At 37.5% G+C, this 20490-nt stretch overlaps 1 protein-coding gene across 1 annotated transcript in view; it reads right to left on the reverse strand.

Moving 5' to 3' along the window:
* ADGRV1 (adhesion G protein-coupled receptor V1) overlaps positions 1-20490 on the reverse strand; it is a 561793-nt gene that overhangs the window by 483638 nt on the left and 57665 nt on the right. The window contains exons 20-25 of the mRNA XM_056112517.1: positions 17967-18340; positions 12286-12462; positions 9628-9808; positions 7856-8058; positions 6083-6212; positions 792-872 (exon numbers count right to left, since the gene is read on the reverse strand). Coding sequence (XP_055968492.1) covers positions 792-872; positions 6083-6212; positions 7856-8058; positions 9628-9808; positions 12286-12462; positions 17967-18340 — 1146 coding nt within the window. The remainder of the gene's footprint in view (positions 1-791; positions 873-6082; positions 6213-7855; positions 8059-9627; positions 9809-12285; positions 12463-17966; positions 18341-20490) is intronic.

Raw genomic sequence — 20490 nt, forward strand, 5'->3', positions numbered from 1 at the left:
AGGCACATTTGAGGATTACAGTGTGCTATGCATTCACTCCTCATATTAAAAAGTCAAAATTCTGAATCATGCCAGTTATGAGTCTGTTCCGAAAGGCAACCTTAACAGTCCCTCCCATTAACTGGCAATCTCCCTTTTATTTCCTTTTTAATTTTTTTCCAACACCCCATTTAATTTCTTCATTTTTTCTATTAATTTTAATAAGATGTTACCTATAAAAATCCATGGTTCCTTTTGTAAAGAAAACAAGCATAATGCATTCACTGTGGAAACATTAATGTTTTCATCTATCGCTTTTTGGAATGACAGCTATTGTGTGGTACTCAGGGTTTTCTGGGATCATTCTTGGCAATGCTCAAGGGGCCATCAGGTGCTGGGGACTGAACCAGGATTCAGAAAATGCCTTACATAACCCCCTGCATTATTCCCCTGACACCTCATCTATCTCATGTAGGAATTCAAAATATAAAAACATGTTTTTCAGAAATCTATTTTTATATGATGGCCAAGCAAAATTTATCGTATAATTAGAATGAGGAGTCATTATTAAGTTCACAGAGAGTTATTTGGCTTTCTGAAGCAAGCAAGAAGTCGATCTGATAATCACTATGTCTTGCTGTGTAGCTAGAACATGAAGCAAATAAATCTTCATAAAGTGGTGATGGTTCGTGAGATAAAATAGAAAACTTGTACACAGTAACTTGTCAGTAAGTGGGTCAGTATTATGGTCTGTAAAATGAAATGGCAATATAAAATGCAGAATACTGAAGTGACCGAAAATCACTGCTTACCACGTTTGTGAATAGCTGGAAGGAAGAATTCCATGTCCCCATCACCACTCCCACTGCCTTCAACCCTAAAGAGTCCAGTCACTTCACAAGGAGACAGACAGGGACACAATGCACACAACACACATTGACATAAGGAAAAATTAAAAGCTTTTAAGAACATCCCTAGCAGAAAAAAAAAACAAAGAAACGCAATCATAGTCACCCAATAGCATGCAATCTTCTGAAGGAAACATTATTTTACATGGTATAACAATGGCCAAGTCACCAATACATAAAGCTTCATTCACAGGGTCAAGAACTACTCCGTATAAGGTTCAAACAGTATTTCCCAACTTTGTCATTGATAGCCATAATGGTTTGGGGAGGGACTCCCCGACAGTGCTCAGAGGCCCCTGCAGCATTCCTGGTCATTCTCAGCCCATCCATGCAGGCCTGATAGTTTGATGCTAGGCTGGCAATGCAGTGCTCTAAAGCACAGTGGCCCTGGGGACCATCGGGGAATCACCTGGTAGTAAATAGTTTATTTTTAAAGCATCTACTTTCAGCACTCAAATTGTGTCCAACACTTAAAAATTCTTATTAGATGTTTTATGTGTATATATAACCAAAAGGCTCTATAATTCTCATAAAAGCCATCTTATCACTAACAACAACCAATTCAAGATGAGGAAAGTGCATCTAACAATTCTCTCTGATCCCGTAACCAGACTCCCTCCAGAGTTACTACTCTCAGATTTATTACCCTTTTGCCACTGACATTGCCGAAAGAACTTTAGACAAGGAGTCCAAAGATCTGTGTTAGGCCGCAGATGTAAGATGCCAGTTATAAAACCTCCAGTAAGTTACTAAAACTCTCAGTGCCTCACATTTTCATTTATGTAAAATATCTTTTATAGAACTGCTGTAAAGTTAAAATACACAATGTAAAATATTATTTGGAGTAACTTGGTAACATACAGAGCGCTGAAATAGTGACTGGTTATTCCTTCATTTCCAAAATATCTTATATCCCACTGTTACTTAACTGATTGTTTAGAGGAAGGGCAAACAGAAAGTGAAACAATGATAGGATTAGAAAAAAGGAGGTGGTACTACATGGAAAGTATCATGCTAAGCGAAATGAGTCAGAAAGAGAGGGATAGACATAGAAAGATTGCATTCATCTGGGGAACATAAAGTAACAAAATAGGAGACTAACATCCAAGAGTGGCCGGGATTAGTACCAGGAGGTTCACTCTATGGCTTGGAGGCCAACCACACATGCTAGGGGGAAAGGGAACTCAGATAGAGAAGGGAGCACCAAATAAAGGTGTTGGGAGGATCCTCCCAGGATGGGAGAAGCATGCTGACAGTAGACTATAGACCGAACATGACTGCCACTCAATGCCTCTTTTGCAAACCACAAAACCCAAGAGGAGAGAGAGAGAACAAAAGAGAATGCCCTGCCACAGAAGCAGGATGGGATGGGGGTGCTGGGAGGTGGGAGGGATACTGGGATTCGTGGGGGGTGGGGGGAATGGGCACTAGTGGAAGGATGGGTATTTGAACATTGTATAATTGAAACCCAAGCACAAAAATGTGTAGTCTACAACTGTATTTCATGGTGTCTCACTAATAAAAAATTTTAAAAAAAGGAGATAGAAAGAAGCAAGACATGACCCTATATATGTCCTTCAAACAGTATCCTTGCTGGTTTATGATCTACCCTACCTTTGTTTTTCCCTTCAAGGGTCTGAGATCAAACAGAAATGGGAGTTTGGAGCACTGAAAATTTGAAACTGTACTAGAATTTATGAGAATATTCAATGCAAGGCTTATTTTTATTACTTATTATTCATTAGTTAGGAGAAATAGCATAAAATTCTCCGGTGAGTTTAAGACATCTATCTATCCAGGTAGTTACTGTATATAGATTCAGTATTCCAGAAAAAATAGTATAGAATAAGGATTGCACCCTTGAGTTTCAAAATAATTTAGTTCCACAAACTGTCCACTTCTTAGACAGTTCTCTATCTGACTCAAAGAATAAAGGCCACATATAGATTCACTTACTAAGAAGCTACAAGTTCCATTTTTTTAATAAATATGCATGCCCAATTCATATATAACAATGTCTATTCTAGAGAAATTGGAAATATTTATGTAAATTTCTTAAATATCACTATGATCACAAATATTTCTCAACAATATTTGGTGTTTTAAGTAATGGTCATGAATCTTTCTTGGTGTTACATAAATTTTTTAGCCATAAATTTTACAAAGAACAAGTTTTCAGATATTTGATAATGATGTCTGCATTAAATAAAGTCCTTTCATGGATTTGGATTTACTAGGGCTTGTCTCTGAAGGATAAGCAAAATTGATCACTTTATATGTCAATTTCCAAACAGATTATTCAGCATAATTTTACTGTTTTAAGCATTCAGCCACGTTTAATCACTGTTTATTCATTGCCCTGGTCCCAAACACTGATTTTACCTCTTCTCCTTTCACCTGGCATCTGGGAACTGAGGAAGGGAAAGTGTGACATGTAGCAAAAGATTTTAATAGTTCCGTCCTACCCAGTATCTCCTGTTCAGATGGCTATCATGACAGCACATTTTTTTTTCAGAAAATAAAGGGAAAAGCTGGGCAATAACTCCAGACTTATAAAGAAAGAGACACATGGAATAGACAGCACACCAACTCTCAATTTCTTAACATTTATGAAGGAAGAACGTTACATTTTACCTATTTTCTACCGATTTTCATGTAGCACCTGAAAATCAACCACAGATATTTCTGCAAACAGACATATAATACCACATCTAAAGATACATATAAACAGTATAAATAGCCTCATTTCAATGCTGGTAAGTTTTGCCACTCGATGGATTTTTCATGGATTTTTCACTATAAACAGCTTCTCTAAGCATAGTTTTAGGAGTACAAGAATTAAAGATACAGTCACGTTGTTTTGTTTTATTCATAACTACCTTATAATAGTTTATCTAAAAGGACTAGTTATCAACACTACGATATTTGAAGGTACTATGAAAATTGGCAGGGCTGAGGAGTGAAAAATATAGAGGGGTGATTTTAGAAGCAACTATTACAAATGAAAACTACCATTTAATGATCCAGAAAAATTGTACAACTTAACTTTAAAAGTACATCCCCTGCAGGAAAAGGCCAATGGATAATAAGGGGGGAAAACAACATAGCAGGAAGTGTCCTTATGATAAACACTAGTTATTTTAACTCAAAATTAACAAAACCTCACAGGACTATATGTAAATGAAACTATAAATTGAATATTAATTTCTAAAACTAATGCCCTAGGGCTGGAGTGATAGCACAGCGGGTGGGACGTTTGCCTTGCACATGGCCAACCCGGGTTTGATCCCCAGCATCCCATATGGTACCCTGAGCACCGCCAGGAGTAATTCCTGAGTGCAAAGCCAGGAGTAACCCCTGAGCATCGCCAGGTGTAACCCAAAAAACAAAAGTAATAAATAAATAAAATAAATAAAACTAATGTCCTACCATGATGTAAAGAAATGGCAATTTTCTTTTTATCAAGATAGAGATTGCCATAGAAAAAAAATTGTCCACCATATATCTTAAGTCATTATTAACCTTCAGGTAGTTCTTTCTAAAGACTATGAATAAGCTTACTTTAAAAACAAATTAATTCAGAAAAAGGGGCAAAAAATGTGAAATGGAGCAGGGAAGACCTCTTTAATAAATTGTGCTGGCAAAACTGGATGGCTACATGCAAAAAAGTGGGCTCAGATCTCTGCCTAATGCCATGCACAAAAGTAAGATCAAAATGGATTTATGATCTCAACACCAGACCAGAATCCATAAAGTTCATTGAAGACAAAGTTGGCAAAACCCTCCATGTTATTGAAGCTAATGGTATCTTCAAATATGTCAAGCCACTGGCCAAGCAAGTGAAAACAGAGATAGACAAATGGGACTATCTTAAACTAGGGAGCTTCTGAACCTCAAAAGAAACAGTGACCAAATTACAAAGACAGTCTATAGAATGGGAAAGGATATTCGCCAAATACACATCCGACAAGGGGTTGATATCAAGGATATACCAGGTACTGGTTGAACTTCACGAGAAGAAAGCACCCAACCCCATCAAAAAATGGGGCAAGGAAATGATCAGAAACTTTTGCAAAGAAGAAATCCGAATGGCAAAAAGGCACATGAGAAAATGCTCTACATCACTAATCATCAGAGAGATGCAGATCAAAACAACAATGAGTTATCATTTCACACCACAGAGACTGGCCCACATCCAAAAGAACAAAAGCAACCGGTGCTGGCGCAGATGTGTTGAGAAAGAGACCCTCCTTCACTGCTGGTGGGAATGCCAACTGGTCCAACCCTTTTGGAAAACAGTATGGACGATTCTCAAAAAATTAGAATTTGAGCTCCCATTTGACCCAGCAATACCACTCCTGGGAATATATCCCAGAGAGGCAAAAAAGTATAGCCGAAGTGACATCTGCAATTGTCTGTTTATTGCAGCACTCTTTACAATAGCCAGAATCTGGAAAAACCTGAGTGCCCGAGAACAGATGACTGGTTAAAGAAACTTTGGTACATTTACACAATGGAGTACTATGTAGCTGTTAGAAAAGACAAAGTCATGAAATTTACATACAAGTGGTACTACTTGGAAAGTATCATGTTAAGCGAAATGAGTCAGAAAGAGAGGGATAGACACAGAAAGATTGCATTCATCTGGGAAACATAAAGCAACAAAATGGGAGACTAACACCCAGGAGTAGCTGAGATTAATACCAGAAATTCTGCTCCATGACTTGGAAGCCAGCCACATGTGCTAGGGTTAAAGAAAGCTCAGAGAGAGAAGAGAAGAGAGCACCAAATAAAGGGTGGGAGAAGCATGCTGAAAGTAGATTCTAGACCAAACATGATTGCCACTCAATGCTTCTCTTGCAAAACACAGGATCCAAAATAAGAGAGAGAGAACAAGGGGGAATGCCCTGCCACAGAGGCAGGGTGGGATGGGGGGAGAGGGGGTGGGAGGGATGCTGGGCCCCGTGATGGTGGAGGATGGGCGCTGGTGGAGGGATGGGTACTTGATCATTGTATAACTGAAACCCAAGAACAAAAATTTGTAAGTCTATAACTGTACCTCTTGGTGTTTCACAAATAAATAAATAAATAAATAAATAATAAGAAATTAATTCAAAGAAATGTATTTTCTCTACACTTAGCCATCATTAGGACAGGTGAACAAATACTCCATATTTATTAATTACCTGTCTTACCTCCTCCTTCTGAGTTGAACAACTCAACTTTAAAAGATTTTTCCAATTCAGGGACAGAATTATCAGTGATGTTAACAGAAATGTATTTATATCTGTCTCCATGTTGAAATTCTAAGGTTCCAGCAACGTTCTGAAAAACAAGATATAGGCATTAGATTTTGAGTATTTGGTACATGAATTTTCCAAATGGTAATGTTTTCTATGTTCCAAAATAGTTATTGAAAGTGAAAGAATGTTAAATATAAAATTGGGAACACTTCCGTCAATTGAAGTGTCTAATCATAAATTTTAACAACTAAATAAATGTTTTTTATTCATCTTATTCTTATTAATAGTAGTAAAGGCAATATCTAATCATAAATTTTTACCAACTAAATAAATGTTTTTTATTCATCTTATTCTTATTAATAGTAGTAAAGGCAATATATCAAAGCACTCTAGCACTGTAGCACTGTGTTCCCATTGTTCATTGATTTGCTAGAGCAATCAAGGAAAATGAGAATTATTAATGGGTGATATCCACAAATCCTTAAGTAGTTAACCGAGTGAGATGCAAGGAATTTTCTTCACCGAGTACATTTGGGACTATTTAAATTAAATTACAGAGTAACTGAGATATTCGGTACTTTTATAAAGGCATTTCTTCTGAGTATTTCTCCAAGTAACAATGAACATCAGCCCATTTCATGTGAAATTATCTTTCATTATAATTGCATTTGATTTATAATATAATCTCTCATAAGAAAAGTTCTCACATTACAAGGAAAACAGTTATTTAACATCAAAATCTTAAGGCCCTCTTCTTTATGTCTCATATAAACATCTCTCTCAAATCATTATATTAAATGTTACTGTTTCTTAAATTTCCCTTGTGTGTTGCTGCCCAACAGAAATTATTACATTTCACAGGAAAGAAGACAAATTAGTAAAGATTTCCTCGGCCATACATTTATTTATCTTTTTTTCTGTTTTTGTTATAGTTTAGATAACATGGTTATGACAGTGTTGGTGGTTATGGTTCTGGTGTGCAAAATTACAGCTGTTTCACCACCCTAGAATATCCACAACCTTCTACTACTGTCCCTACATCACTTCTGTAAGAATAATAGTTTAAACCTAGATCTTTCTTGTCCCCAATCCCAGGGGTTCATTTGTTTTGTTTTGTTTTATATGTTTTACTTTTATCAAGACCACACTACTCACTTGAAGGAAAAAGATAATAAAAATTCAAAAACATGCTAATTATTTTTTTACAATGTTGGTTTTGTTTGATGGATATAGACAAGATGAAATAAAATGTTCAAGAAACAATTTACATGTTATTATTTAAAAAAAAACCCTAAAACAGGTGCTGGAGAGATAAAACAGTGATCAGGGTGTTTGCCTTGCATGTGACCAACCTAGGTTCAATCCTCAACATCGCATATAGTGTCCCAAGAATGATCCTTGAGTTCAGAGCCAGGAGAAACCCCTGAACATCACTGGTTGTAGCCCCAAAATAAAACAAAACAAAAAACCTATAGCATTTAAATAAATAAGAGATATCCATAACATATTAAGGTGCAAGAAAAATCTATTTAAAAGCTATTTAAGTGTCAGATCTCAAGGAACTGAATAAAGAAACTATCTTTTAAAATGATCTGTAGTTGACATCATTTTAAAAGACTGGCAAACTACTACTTTTTTTTTCCTTATTTCCTGTATCCCAACTTCTTCCAATCTTCCAAAAGGATTATATAGCAGACAAAGCTTCAAAAGAGGAATGCGACATACCTGGTAATCGTCAGGACTGACTGCTGTTAATGGCACTGTTCTAAACTCTACCATAACCCTCCCCAGGAGTCCTTGTGCACGGGTGACCAGTAACTTCACTTCTCCATCCTCCTCCTGCACGGTGACATGTGGAATGCTGCTGGCAGGCGGGACCATTTTGTCATCAGGCAGGGGAGGCAATCCTGTGGAAAACTGCAGCAAACCTGGTAGATAACACAGAGAACCAGAGCTTACTTGCTTGCTTGCTTGCTATTTTTTTTTCTTTGGGTCACACACAGCAATGCACAGGGGTTATTCCTGGCTCTGCACTCAGGAATTACTCCGGGCAGTGCTCGGGAGACCATATGGGATGCTGGGAATCGAACCTGAGTCAGCCGCGTGCAAGGCAAACGCCATACCCGCTGTTCTATCACTCCAGTCCCAAAACAGAGCTTTCTTGCACCTAATTATTGGTGGAAGAATTTCTCATCCACTTGTAATAATCTTTCAGAATTAATTTGAGGAACGAAACAAAATTCTGCGAGCTGGGGCCAGAAATAGTACAGAAGGTAGGGTACTTGCCTTGACAGGCTGACCTGAATTCCATCCTAGGAAGTCCATATGATCCCCCTTAATTTTCAGAATGTCAAACATTAAAATGATGATTTTCCTATCAATTCAAAGAAAGTTTATTTTTCCAAATCTAAATATTTGTAGCAAGAATGATAGAGTTTTAAAACAAACATTCAAACATTTATACTCTTATATTTAACTCTCTGGAATTCATTGCTAAACTTAAAAGTAGAATACAACTAATGGAATAACTAATGGAAATCTAAGGAATTTGCAGTATATAGTTTTAATTTAACTAAAAAATCCAAGTTGGAGAGCTTGTAAGATTTCCTAGATGGGCTTTTTAATGTACTTTAGTTCTATGAAAAAAGTATTACTATAAACGTAGAAAAAAATCTTTGAATTTATTAAAAGTGGCATCAATTGCAGTCTCCCCTTCAAGAAAATTGTTGCTTTTTACAATAAGACAAATAAAGATTAAAATAAACAGTGCTGACTCTATAAAGTTTAATTAGAGGTAAATTAAAAAGTACCTCAATCAGGTGGTGGTATCAGAGCATCATAGTGTTTTCAAATTAAAAATTAAAGCTGCTGATAGTCACATGACAAGAACTATGAAGCCTTTGGGAGTTATTCTGTCTACATAACTAAAACAGAGATTGGGCTATCGCTGAAGGTTAGGTACCAGCATGTCCAGACAAGCTCAGACATGCTCAGACTCTGCTACCTCTACCAAGAAGATTCAGAGTTGGCTCACAATTGAACTACACCAACTTTCCCCCTGATTAATCTCACCTTTGTATTCTACCAATCATAACTCAACTAGTAGACTAATTTACATGACTATCATACATTTTCTGTGTGACTATAAGAACTGTCCCAATTAACTCATAACAGAATTCAAGACCTTCTTGAATTTTGAGGCTCTAGTTCTTTAAAAAAAAATGCTTATTTTACTTAACTAGATCTCCTTCTTTACTGGATGACACAAGAATGTAAATGTTTGTTTTAAATAATCCTGTACTTATTAAAACCATTATTAAATTTCAGGAGATGGCTTTATATTTTTCCTTCATAAACAGTGACCCTTAAAACTGCAGCCTAGAAGTCAGAGGGTACAAAGGAGTTCTAATTGAATCATTTGTAAAATGTGTCTTAAAAGATTCACAGTGAGTATAAGTATAGCCATAGAAGATTTTTCTCGCAAAAGGACAGGTTACCATATGGATGATCACTAGCTTTGACAGTAATATCTGTTGTTTCTTTTTCTGGATCTATGCTTGCACCACTGGTGGGTGTTGAACCTAATTTCCCATCTCCAGAAATTGCAGAAACCAGTGTCACACGGAAATATTGATTAAGCTCAGGAATATCATCATCAAGAACATATATATTCAGGACCTAGAAATATAAAAATCAAGATATATGAGCACGATAAAATATGAACTACCCACCAGAAGAAAATAATATAATTTAAATTCAAGTTACTGGGACTGGAGTGATAGCACAGTGGGTAGGGCATTTGCCTTGCACATAGCTGACCCCCGTTCAATTCCCAGCATCCCATATGGTCCCCTGAGCACTGCCAGAAATAATTCCTGCGTGAAGTGCCAGGAGTAACCCCTGTGCACCGCTGGGTGTGATCCAAAAAGCAAAAATTTTTTTAAATTTTAAAAAATAATAAATTCAATTTGCTGTTTAATGTGGAATACTCTTATTATTCATTTATTTGGGGGTGAGTGGTTAGGAATGCCCGTGGCACTCAAGTCTGACTCTTGGCTCTGTACTAAAGGATCACTCCTGGTGGGGCTCTGGGGACCACTTGGGTGCTGTGGTTTGAACTCAGAACATCTGTGTGAAAGGTAGGTGCACTATACACTGTACCATCTCTTCAGCCCCAAACTATTTCCAAATATACACACACATATACAAAAAATAAATCATTAATTCTCTAAACGAGTGCTGAGCAGTTAACATTTTATTTCCAAATAATTCTATTAATTTATCAATATCATATCACCTATAATATGGTGGTTATTTCACTTGTTAAAAAAAACTACACTTTAAATGTGAAAACACCTTCCGACTCTTTCCCCCTGGCAGCAAGATGGCGGCCGCCTCAGAGCTTTTCGGAAAGCCAGGTATGAGCCGGCGGTGACGGGGCAACTGCAACCTCATGAGAAGGGGGGCATTCCCGGCTCGTCCTTCACCCCCTACCAAGGTCACGAGTTGCCCCCCAAGAGCAGCTCTCCAGCACGGCCATGGCTCCAGAGCCACAGAAACCAATCTCGTAATTATCTGGCTCTTGGAAAAAAATCCATTCAGACTTAATAAGTAAAATATCAGAAATCCAAAATCGCACAGCCGCAATAGCAGCCACACGACATCATTTGGTTCTCATAACCAGCTGTAGAAAACAAATTATTTCACAATGCCTTTTCAGCAGTTCTGATTGTTGGGTGTAAACTCTAAACAATAATGGTGCATCTTTTGTTGAAATAATGAATGTAATCAAAGTAGATAGAGAAGTAAGTAGAATTCATCTGCCTCACAGGCATTGGGAGGGGTAGGAGGGGGGTACATTGGTGTTCTGGTTGTGAAAAATAAGTACTGATAAAGAGAAAGGTGTTTGATCATTGCATAACCGAGACTTAAACCTGAAAGCTTTGTAACTTTTCCCACAGTGATTTAATAAATGAATATAAAAAATGTGAAAATAGATAATCTTTTGAATAATTTTAGGGTTATGAAAACTTATCTTCTTGTTTGACTACGGAACCCAAAACCTTTATCATGGATCTGCAGACTGCTACTGGGAAACTTGTGTTATAGTAAATCAACTTGCCTCTTTCTTCCTTCAATTTACAGAGACAGGCTTCCTCAGTTTTATATTTTATCCAGTAGGTTCTAAATAACTTAGAACAGAGGTTCCCAAACATATTTAGTTTATCATCCCCTCTTCACAAAACAATATCACTCAGCACTCCCTTCAGAAAGCTGCCATCTGTTCCCTGGTTTACTATCATTCCCCTAATCCCCTCCTTCTAGAACCTCCCAAATTGCCCACTTTGGGAAAAAAGACTAGAAATCTCCTCAGTTATTTACAAATCTTAAGTTATTTTATGATTTGTTCCTGATAACTTACAAGCTATTTACATTTTTATTACCAATGTATACTAATAAGAATATAAGGGAAAGAACATCTGAGACAGGAGGAAGATATATCAATTTCACTTATAGAAGTGCTACACTACTCAAACTTATATTCACAACAAAATACTATGCTTTATACAAAGTTTTAATAAAACTATAGATCATTGAATATAAAAAAAATTAATTCCTCCAAGTTAAAAAATAAAATGAGCCTACAGCTGTAAGGTTTTCTCACTGGCTGAGTGTCATAGTGCCATTAAGAACTCCATGGTTTTCATTACATCAATAATAATAAAAATTTCACAAAAACCTCTGGGCTAAAATATTTTTATTATATTGGGATTGATTAAGAAACTGATCTTTGTCATTTTACAAAATAGTTTATACCATAATTTAACTAGTCATCTACATATTGCAAATCACTTAAAATTTTCAAAAGCTGCAAATTAAAAAATAAATATATTAGAAAAGGCTCTCCAGAACACAGGGGATTGCCCTGCCACAGAGACAAGGGGGATGGGGGATGGGGTGGGAGGGATATTATCCATGGTGGTGGAAAATGGGCACTGGTGGAGGGATGGGTATCTGATCATTGTATAATTGAAACCAAAGCACAAAAAATTGTAAATTTACAACTGTAAAAAAAAAAATAAAATAAAATAAAGGAAAAAAAAAAAAAGAAAAGGCTCTCCAGCAAGCTTTCAAAGAAACAAAGTACAGTTTACCTCTGATCGTTGCCAAGGGAAGAATGTGATAGATCCACTGGCATTAGCAAAATCATCAACAAGGTAATTAATGCCATCAGATTCGATCTGGGAGATGGTATAAAAAACATGCACATAATCCAGGGCTCCTCTGGTTCGCTCCACCACACAAGAAATAGTGGAGCCTTCCTCTGCAATCTGTCATGGAAAAAAGTTATAGACACATATTAATTTGGTCAGAAAATTGCAAAGTTTTTATGAATGACATCTCCCATAAACACAATTCTATCACTTATTATAGTATGGAAGATGTCTCCATGTTCTTTTTATATTTTTGGTACTGCTAGGAAGTCATATTTTTCTTCATTCCTTTAAAGGATATATAAATCAAAAAAGAATTGTAATTCATTATCTACACATACATTTTATTCATGGGTACCACTTGTGTATCAGGCAATGTGCTAAATGCTCTGGTTACAAAAAAGATTTTTGGAAAAGACAAAGGAAAGGGAAAAAGGGAAAGGGAAATGAAAAGAAAAGGGAAGGGCAGGAACGTGAAAGAAAGGAAAGGAAAACATTGTCCTTTCTCTGGGTAAGTGTAAAAAGGAAAACAAACTGATTTTTATGAGAGTTCAGCATTAAATGTGACTTCAGACCAAAGATGACACAAGTTTGGGGTAGAAAGTGGAATGTGACAACATCCGGGAGAACTTTCTAAGCATGGACATATGAAAATATTGTGAATTTGCTGAAATTCTTTTAAGGACTGCATCAAGTGCCCACTGGGAAGCACTGAGAAATGCTAGGAAGGGAACCACAGTCGATTAGTTTTTTATGTCATGGTTAATACATTTTTAATACTTTCCTCATATGTACATATACCTATATAAATATTTTCATGCATGTTTTTATTTGGAAAATATTTTTATCTACATGTTTAAAATATTTGAAAATGACATGGACAAAAGAGATGGAATCACTTTAAGAATATAGTCTTTATGGCTGGAAAGATAGCACAGTGTAAGGTGACTGCCTTGCATGCAACTGTCCTGGGTTCCATACAGGCCTCTGAGAACCTCCAGGAGTGATCTCTGAGTGCTGACCCACGAGTAAGCCCTGAGCACTATCAGTGTGTTCCTCAAACAACAACAAAAGTGTACAGTCTTTATATTCTTAAACTCTCAGTCAGTTCAATTTTAATATTAGCAAATGAAAAGTTAAAGGAACAAAAACTCTATAGTACACAAGTAAATAAGTAAAGGACATACTTATATAACCATATCTCATTTAAAACCAATAAATGAGAGGTGGAGTATATGGACCAAAGAGATGGAGTACATGCAAGTATGTTTCAATAGCTGGATTTGATTCCCAGCAGCAGCTGACTCCCGAGCACTACCAAGTGAGGTTCTGATGGCCACAGACAGGAGGCCCTGGGGACCTCCAGAATCTCGGCTTGAATACAAAGCCATCAACTCACAGTGCCCCACTGGATCAAGTATCACTGGGAATCTCCACTATTTTCAAAACAACCCAATACAAACACACAAGATACTTTAGGTCATGAAACAAGGGTATAAAGGTAAAGGTAAAGGTATAGGCCCTCCCGTTGTTCGTCGATTTGCTCGAGCGGGCCCAGTAACGTCTCCATTGAAGATTTTGTTGTTACTGTGTTTGGCATATCGAATACATCACAGGTGGCTTGCCAGGCTCTGCCGTGCGGGCGAGATACTCTCGGTAGCTTGCCGGGCTCTCTGAGAGGGGCGGAGGAATCGAACTCGGGTTGGCCATGTTGGCTGCGTGCAAGGCAAACGCCCTACCGCTGTGCTATCGCTCCAAAGTTATATAAAACAAGGGTATATGCAATTTTATTAATGGCATTTAGAGACTGGGTAAGGTGTAAAGGCAAGTATAGACGAGAAGAAGATCAAGTACAGTCACTTCCGCCATGTTCCAACATAACTGAACTGTGAGCATGAAAAGGATTTCACATTTGCTTGAATGATTTCACTCACTAGACACATAGTTAATATATGAGAAACGGGATGCATGGGACTATACATCGCCACACGTTCAGGCACATCTCAAAGATCTCAGATCTATGTCTATGTTTTGTGTCACATTTGCCCACAATGAATGAGTGTGATAACTTCTCTTCTAATTTCAGATTAACTTCCCTTCACTTCAGAGACACAGAAAATGAAATTCTTCTGATGCCCATCTACAAAAGCAAAAGAGAATTTTTTCAAATAGGGCTGGAACAATAACACAGAGGGTAGGGCGTTTGCCTCGCACGCGGCCGACCTGGGTTTGATTCCTCCGCCCCCTCGGAGAGCTCGGCAAGCTAGGAGAGTATCTCGCCCACTTGGCAAAGCCTGGCAAGCTCCCTGTGATGTATTCAATATGCTAAAATTAATAAGAATGAGTCTCACAATTTGTTGTGAGACATTACTGGTGCCCACTCGAGCAAATTGATGAACAACGGGAGGACAGTGCTACAGTGCTACAGGTATGATACTTATTATAGCATTTTAAGATTTCAAATATGAAATATTTAATTAATGTAATATATTTAGCTATGAAATATTTATTGTGATTATACATGCCACTGGTCAAGTTTTGAATAGTGTTCTCTTAGCCTCATCTGTCTCATAAATGATAGCATAGGATGAATGATGTACTAAAAGGAAAGCTTGGATACTCACAAGTTGGAATTAAAGGTTTATTAATTTAATTCATTCAAAATATTAATTCTGATTAAAAGTTGGAATGGGATTATGCAGAAAATTTCTATTGTAACTAGAATTAAAATCATGCTTTTTCAATAGGTAAGTATATCGATTTCTAGGCAAAATAAATGTTCTTCTGAAGCATTTTCTGTTTTTGTTATATGGTGTTTTTGTTTTGTTACATGTAATTTTGTTCTATTATATATATTTAGATACTACATGTAACAAAACCACCAGCACTCACCATTCTTATAAGAAACTAATTTACACACTTTTGTGAATCTACCAAACCTTTAGGTCAGCTTTAATAAAAGGTAACAGAAAAGTTTCTAAAACTTATTTTTGTATAAAAATAATGTACTATTCTATGAACTGATCTTCTCTAAAGAAATAAAATATTAAAGATAAACAATAGGGATCCAATTAAATTTTTATTTGTTTCATGGTTGGGTGATAATCTATGATATCAGATTGTATCATTATCATATATCTAAAAGAATCTATTCACATGACATACGGTTAGCACTTAAAAATAAGTACAATACAAGCTGAAGAATTTTCTCATTTTCACAAGTACCTTCCTTTTAAGTTTATTTGCAGTGTTTATAAAACATAAACGTAATCTATTTTAAAAAAACTAGAGTTGAGCAAGTTGCATGACTCACTACAGACTGAATAGCAGTGACAATCTCTACCTGTTGTGCAGAAAACCCTGGCACAACTCTCAAATGAAGCCAAATAAAGAAGGCAAGGAGGCAGTAATCACACAAATCACTAGACGTCTCAGTTCTTTATAATTTAGTGTTAGGCAATACTTCAGTGAATGTCAAAATAAGAATTTTAAAAAATGGAAAAACAAAGTCCAGAGCAATAATACAGTGAGTAGGGCACTTGCCTTGCTCACAGTCGACCTGGGTTCCATTGCCAGCACAGCATATGGTCCCCCGAACCCCAGGAGTGATCCCTGAACAAAGAGCCACACCACCAGGTGTGGCCCAAAGACAAACCAAAAAAAAACAAAAAAATGTGATTTGGGGTCAGAGTGATAATACAGCAGGTAGGGCATTTGCCTTGCATCCTATATGGTCTTCCGAGCACTGCCAGGAGTAATTAATTCCTGAGTGTAGAGCCAGGAGTAAGCCCTGGGCTTCATCAGGTGTCAACCAAAAAGTCACCAAAAAAATGTGATTATGCTTTAGTCTTATTCCTTTGCATGTCTGAGAATGTGTGTGTCTGGGGGAGTATTAGGGGTACTGGCATATGGGGCAACTTTCTGAAGATAAAGCAGGAACTCTACTACTGAGCTACATATTTTGCTGTCTTCCCTCAATAGTACTTTTTGCCATATGAATCCATAAAAAGTAGAAAATTATAACATAACTCCTAGGGACTTTATTTTTTTAAATTTACAAGTTTGTAATGCATATCTCATAGAGACAAACCGTGCAGGCTTGGAGATCTCAGCCCCGGATCCCACACACCTGGGTTCCTCTGCCAGTTCTTTTATGCGTGAGGCTCATCCAAGTGTGTGGAGAGTGGCCCCAGCATGACCTTGGCTGGGGCCTGGAGGTCTTCAGCAGTAGGGCCCTGGTGAGAACAGTCAGGCACAGGGTAGGAGACTCTGCCTTGTTCTCTCCCGGGAGCTTGGTGTGATAATCTCTGGATCCTGGCCATTGTTGGGGTTACACGGCAGTTGGTGGATGTAACTTATTAATTTGTGCAATATTTGTAACCTCTGGGCTATGATATTCTATTTCAGGTATCCAAAGAGACCACTACTTAAAAATCTTTTATGACTCTCTCCAAACCAAATTGCTCAGAAACAGTAAGACACTTAAGAGAACTGGGACTGGAGCAATAGTACAGTGGGTGGAACACTCTCCTTGCAAGTGGCCAACTTGGGTCTGACACTCAGCACCCCTTATGGTTCCCTGAGCCCCGCCAGAAATGATTCCTGAGCTTAGCCTGGTGTTGCCCAAAAAACAAACAAAAAAAACTTAAAAGATACAGGCACATGATTTCACTCATAATGCAATCTATGAGCTGCCTTTTTTATGCTCTCCCCATTCATATTTTCCTTAGTTATTTCAATGTACAGACACACACTTCTCAATCTATTTGAATTAACTTGCAAAGGAGTCTCTTGTTCCTTGGCAATCTTTCATGGACACTGAGCTGCTACTGTCACATATAACACCTGTGAAGGAAGCAGTTTCACGAGATCTCACATTACTGAACAAGAAACCAAGATGATTATGCATCTTTGAAAAGTTGGAAAGAACTGATAAGGATAGTAAAACAGCCTAATGAATTTGGCTGGCCACAACAGTTAACAGGAAAGGTATTTACACCCAACATGGAAGAAGGATATAACTACTCAGGTACATTTCACATGTAGAAAAATATTCAAAATAATATTTTTAGTTTCTAATACAATTATTCATGGAAACTTTCAGCATGTTGTTTCATTTATATGGCAGACACATAGTACCAAAATAGCATATTAAATGTCAGTATAACTATAATTTTGTGAAGTGCATTAACTTTAAAATTAATTGCTGAAATTTAATGTGCTAGTTTAGTACTTTAATCATTTCATGGAACTTCTGAATTAAACTATAAACTTAAAAGTTGAAAGTCCTTGTAATTTACATATGCATCAACTGACTCTTGCATACTTCTGGGGTCCTATATTCAAGCAATTCCAATAAAAAAAAAAGCCTACTCCTTAACAAATCCATCAACAATAGATTTTTTTTTTTTTGCTTTTTGGGTCACACCCTGCGATTCACAGGAGTTACTCCTGGCTCTGCACTCAGGAGTTGCTCCTGGCAGTGCTCAGGACCATATGGGACACTGGGAATCGAACCCGGGTCGGCTGCACGCAAGGCAAATGCCCTACCCGCTGTGCTATCTCTCCAGCCCCCAACAATAGCTTCTTTAACTCTAAAATCCTCCAAGCTCAGTACTTACCTCTGGTATACAAGTTCCTGTAAAACCAAATAAGCCATTGGCGTTATCACTTTTTTGTATTCTTAACTTCGCTATGGCATTTTCTCCAGAAATACGAGCTCCTCCATATACAGAAACTAGTTTAAGAATAAACAGTTCTTCTCCTTCTTCTTCATTGTCATCTCTTGCAGAAATAATGAATGATTTGTTTGTTTCTCCCTGTCTGAATTCTAGATATCCAGAAACAGGATATAAATCATTCTTCGCTGGCATGGCATGAAGTTCATAAATTTCTTCGAGGCTCAACTTTCTCCCATAGGACCTCACATCTTGCATTAAACCTGTAAATCTACTGTTGCCATTTATTCCAGCTCCGATTCTCAGTATCCCGGGACCTGAAATTAGAGACATATTAAAATGTCACATGAGCCATAGCCATGCCATTCTAAACTATAAGAATTATGTGGAAAATGAAAAAAAAAGTATTGAAAGGTATTATTAGATGAAGTTTTTATATAAATAGAAGTAACTGACAGTTTCTGTTTGATGAAAAATAAAACAGTAACTAGAATTTGATAATTTAAACCTGTTTATGTGCATATACATATAAAACACACACACATATATACATATATAGTGTATGCATTTATTTGTGTATATATTTATGTGTGCACATATACATATATACATACATAATACAAACAAACATAAATGTATACATATATACATAAATATATGTGCATATAAACATATATACACTATATATATATGTGTGTGTAGGTTTTTTTGAGAAATAATTCTTCCATGGCATCTGAAAACTGATTTACAGGCTTAGTAATGGAATCACTCAATTCAGTGGCTTTTTTGTGGGGACCTCTCAAATTGTACTCAGACTGACATAAAAACAAGAATAACTTTAAGCTCTTGAAACAGTAACATAGGTGGAACTGGTGGTGAGTTACTGAGAGTAAAAGAGACAATGGGATTTTCTTGATCTGGGGCTGTTTAGATGGGTGTTTTTAGAGTTTTTTTTTTAAAAAAAGTCATCTGTTGGGGCCAGAGAAAGAGTATATTGTGCAAGTGTATATGGTGTGCCTTGCACGCGGTTGACCTGGGCTCAATTTCCAGCACTGTATATGGTCCCAGGAGCACAGCCGGGAGGGATCCCTGAATGCAGAGTCAGTAATCCCTGAGCCCTGCTGGGTGTGACTCACAGAAGATATTTTCCTACATACTTGTGACATATACAATTATGTATTTTATAACGTGTTACTCTATTTCATGCTAGGAAGGCAGCTATGCTAGCCACTATCCTGACTGTCCTCGCCACCGGGGCCCGGTGGAGGGGAGCGGGTTGAGCTTTCCTCCCCACCCCGACCAGGGCTCCAGCAGCCAAAGACCTCCAGGACCAGCCACCACCATGCTGAGACCACTCTCCGTACACATGAAGGTAATGGCAGAGGGACAAAGTCACGCGGGTTCCGGGGCCGAGATCTCCAAGCCTACTCGGATTTGGGCCGAGCATCCTCCACCCAGATCCTCCAAATTCCAGTAGGCGGGGGTCACACCTACCACCTGGCCCCCTGGCGCCGTGTAATCCCATCAACGGCCAAGACTCAGAGACTATAAAAACCAGCTCCCGGAAGAACAGTGGAAGAAGACATCTTATTATGACATCTTATTATCTCATTCCTACTTTGGACAACCTGGCAGGCTACCGAATGTAACCTGCCCACACGGCAGAGTCTGGCAAACTCCCTGTGGCGTACCCAATATGCCAAATACCAGTAAAAATGATGGGTCTCATTCTCCTAAGGAGCCTTGAATATAATCTCAGGGCTAGGATGAAGGAGACGTCACTGGGGTCTGCTCGAGGCAATCGACGATTAACCAGATGATTTGTGATTTGTGATTGTGACTCTATTTCATTAGTGAGAATTTTATCTATTTTATTTGTGACTTGCTAATTAAAACACAAAATACATTACTTGCAGTCAGCTAAACAAAGAAAAAAAACATCAGCGGTGGGGCAAAAGTAGTAGAGGGGTTAATATATTTGATATTATGATATGATACGATACGATATGATATGATATGATATGATATGATATGATAATGCCAGTTTGTACCCAGTACCCATCAAGTTCCCCCAAGCACTGCCAAGAGTAAACTCTGGTCACCCAGTTAGAAATAGGCCCCGAGTACTGTCAGGCATCGCACAAAAAACAAAAAAGAAAGAAGAAAGAGAGAAAAAGAATCAGCTGTCATTTCTCTTAGGCTTTTCCATGTTTGTTATACCACAGCACCACCAAAAGGATCTATGTTAACAGATACATTGTTTTATCTAAGCTAGCTAAATGATAGAGAGAGAGATGGATGGTGGTTATAAATTCACACAAACCAAAGAGAGAATAGTCTAACGCTAAATAGTAATCAAAGCACAATCCTTAGAACTGAAACCGTTGTGTGTTCATGTTCTCTTGTCTGATTTTTTTCTAGAAGATAAACATAGTAAAATACTGAAAGTGCCAGTGTGAGGAAGCTT

The sequence above is a fragment of the Sorex fumeus genome, unplaced genomic scaffold (assembly GCF_029834395.1).
Source record: "Sorex fumeus unplaced genomic scaffold, SorFum_2.1 ptg000018l, whole genome shotgun sequence".
Taxonomy (NCBI): Eukaryota; Metazoa; Chordata; class Mammalia; order Eulipotyphla; family Soricidae; genus Sorex; species Sorex fumeus.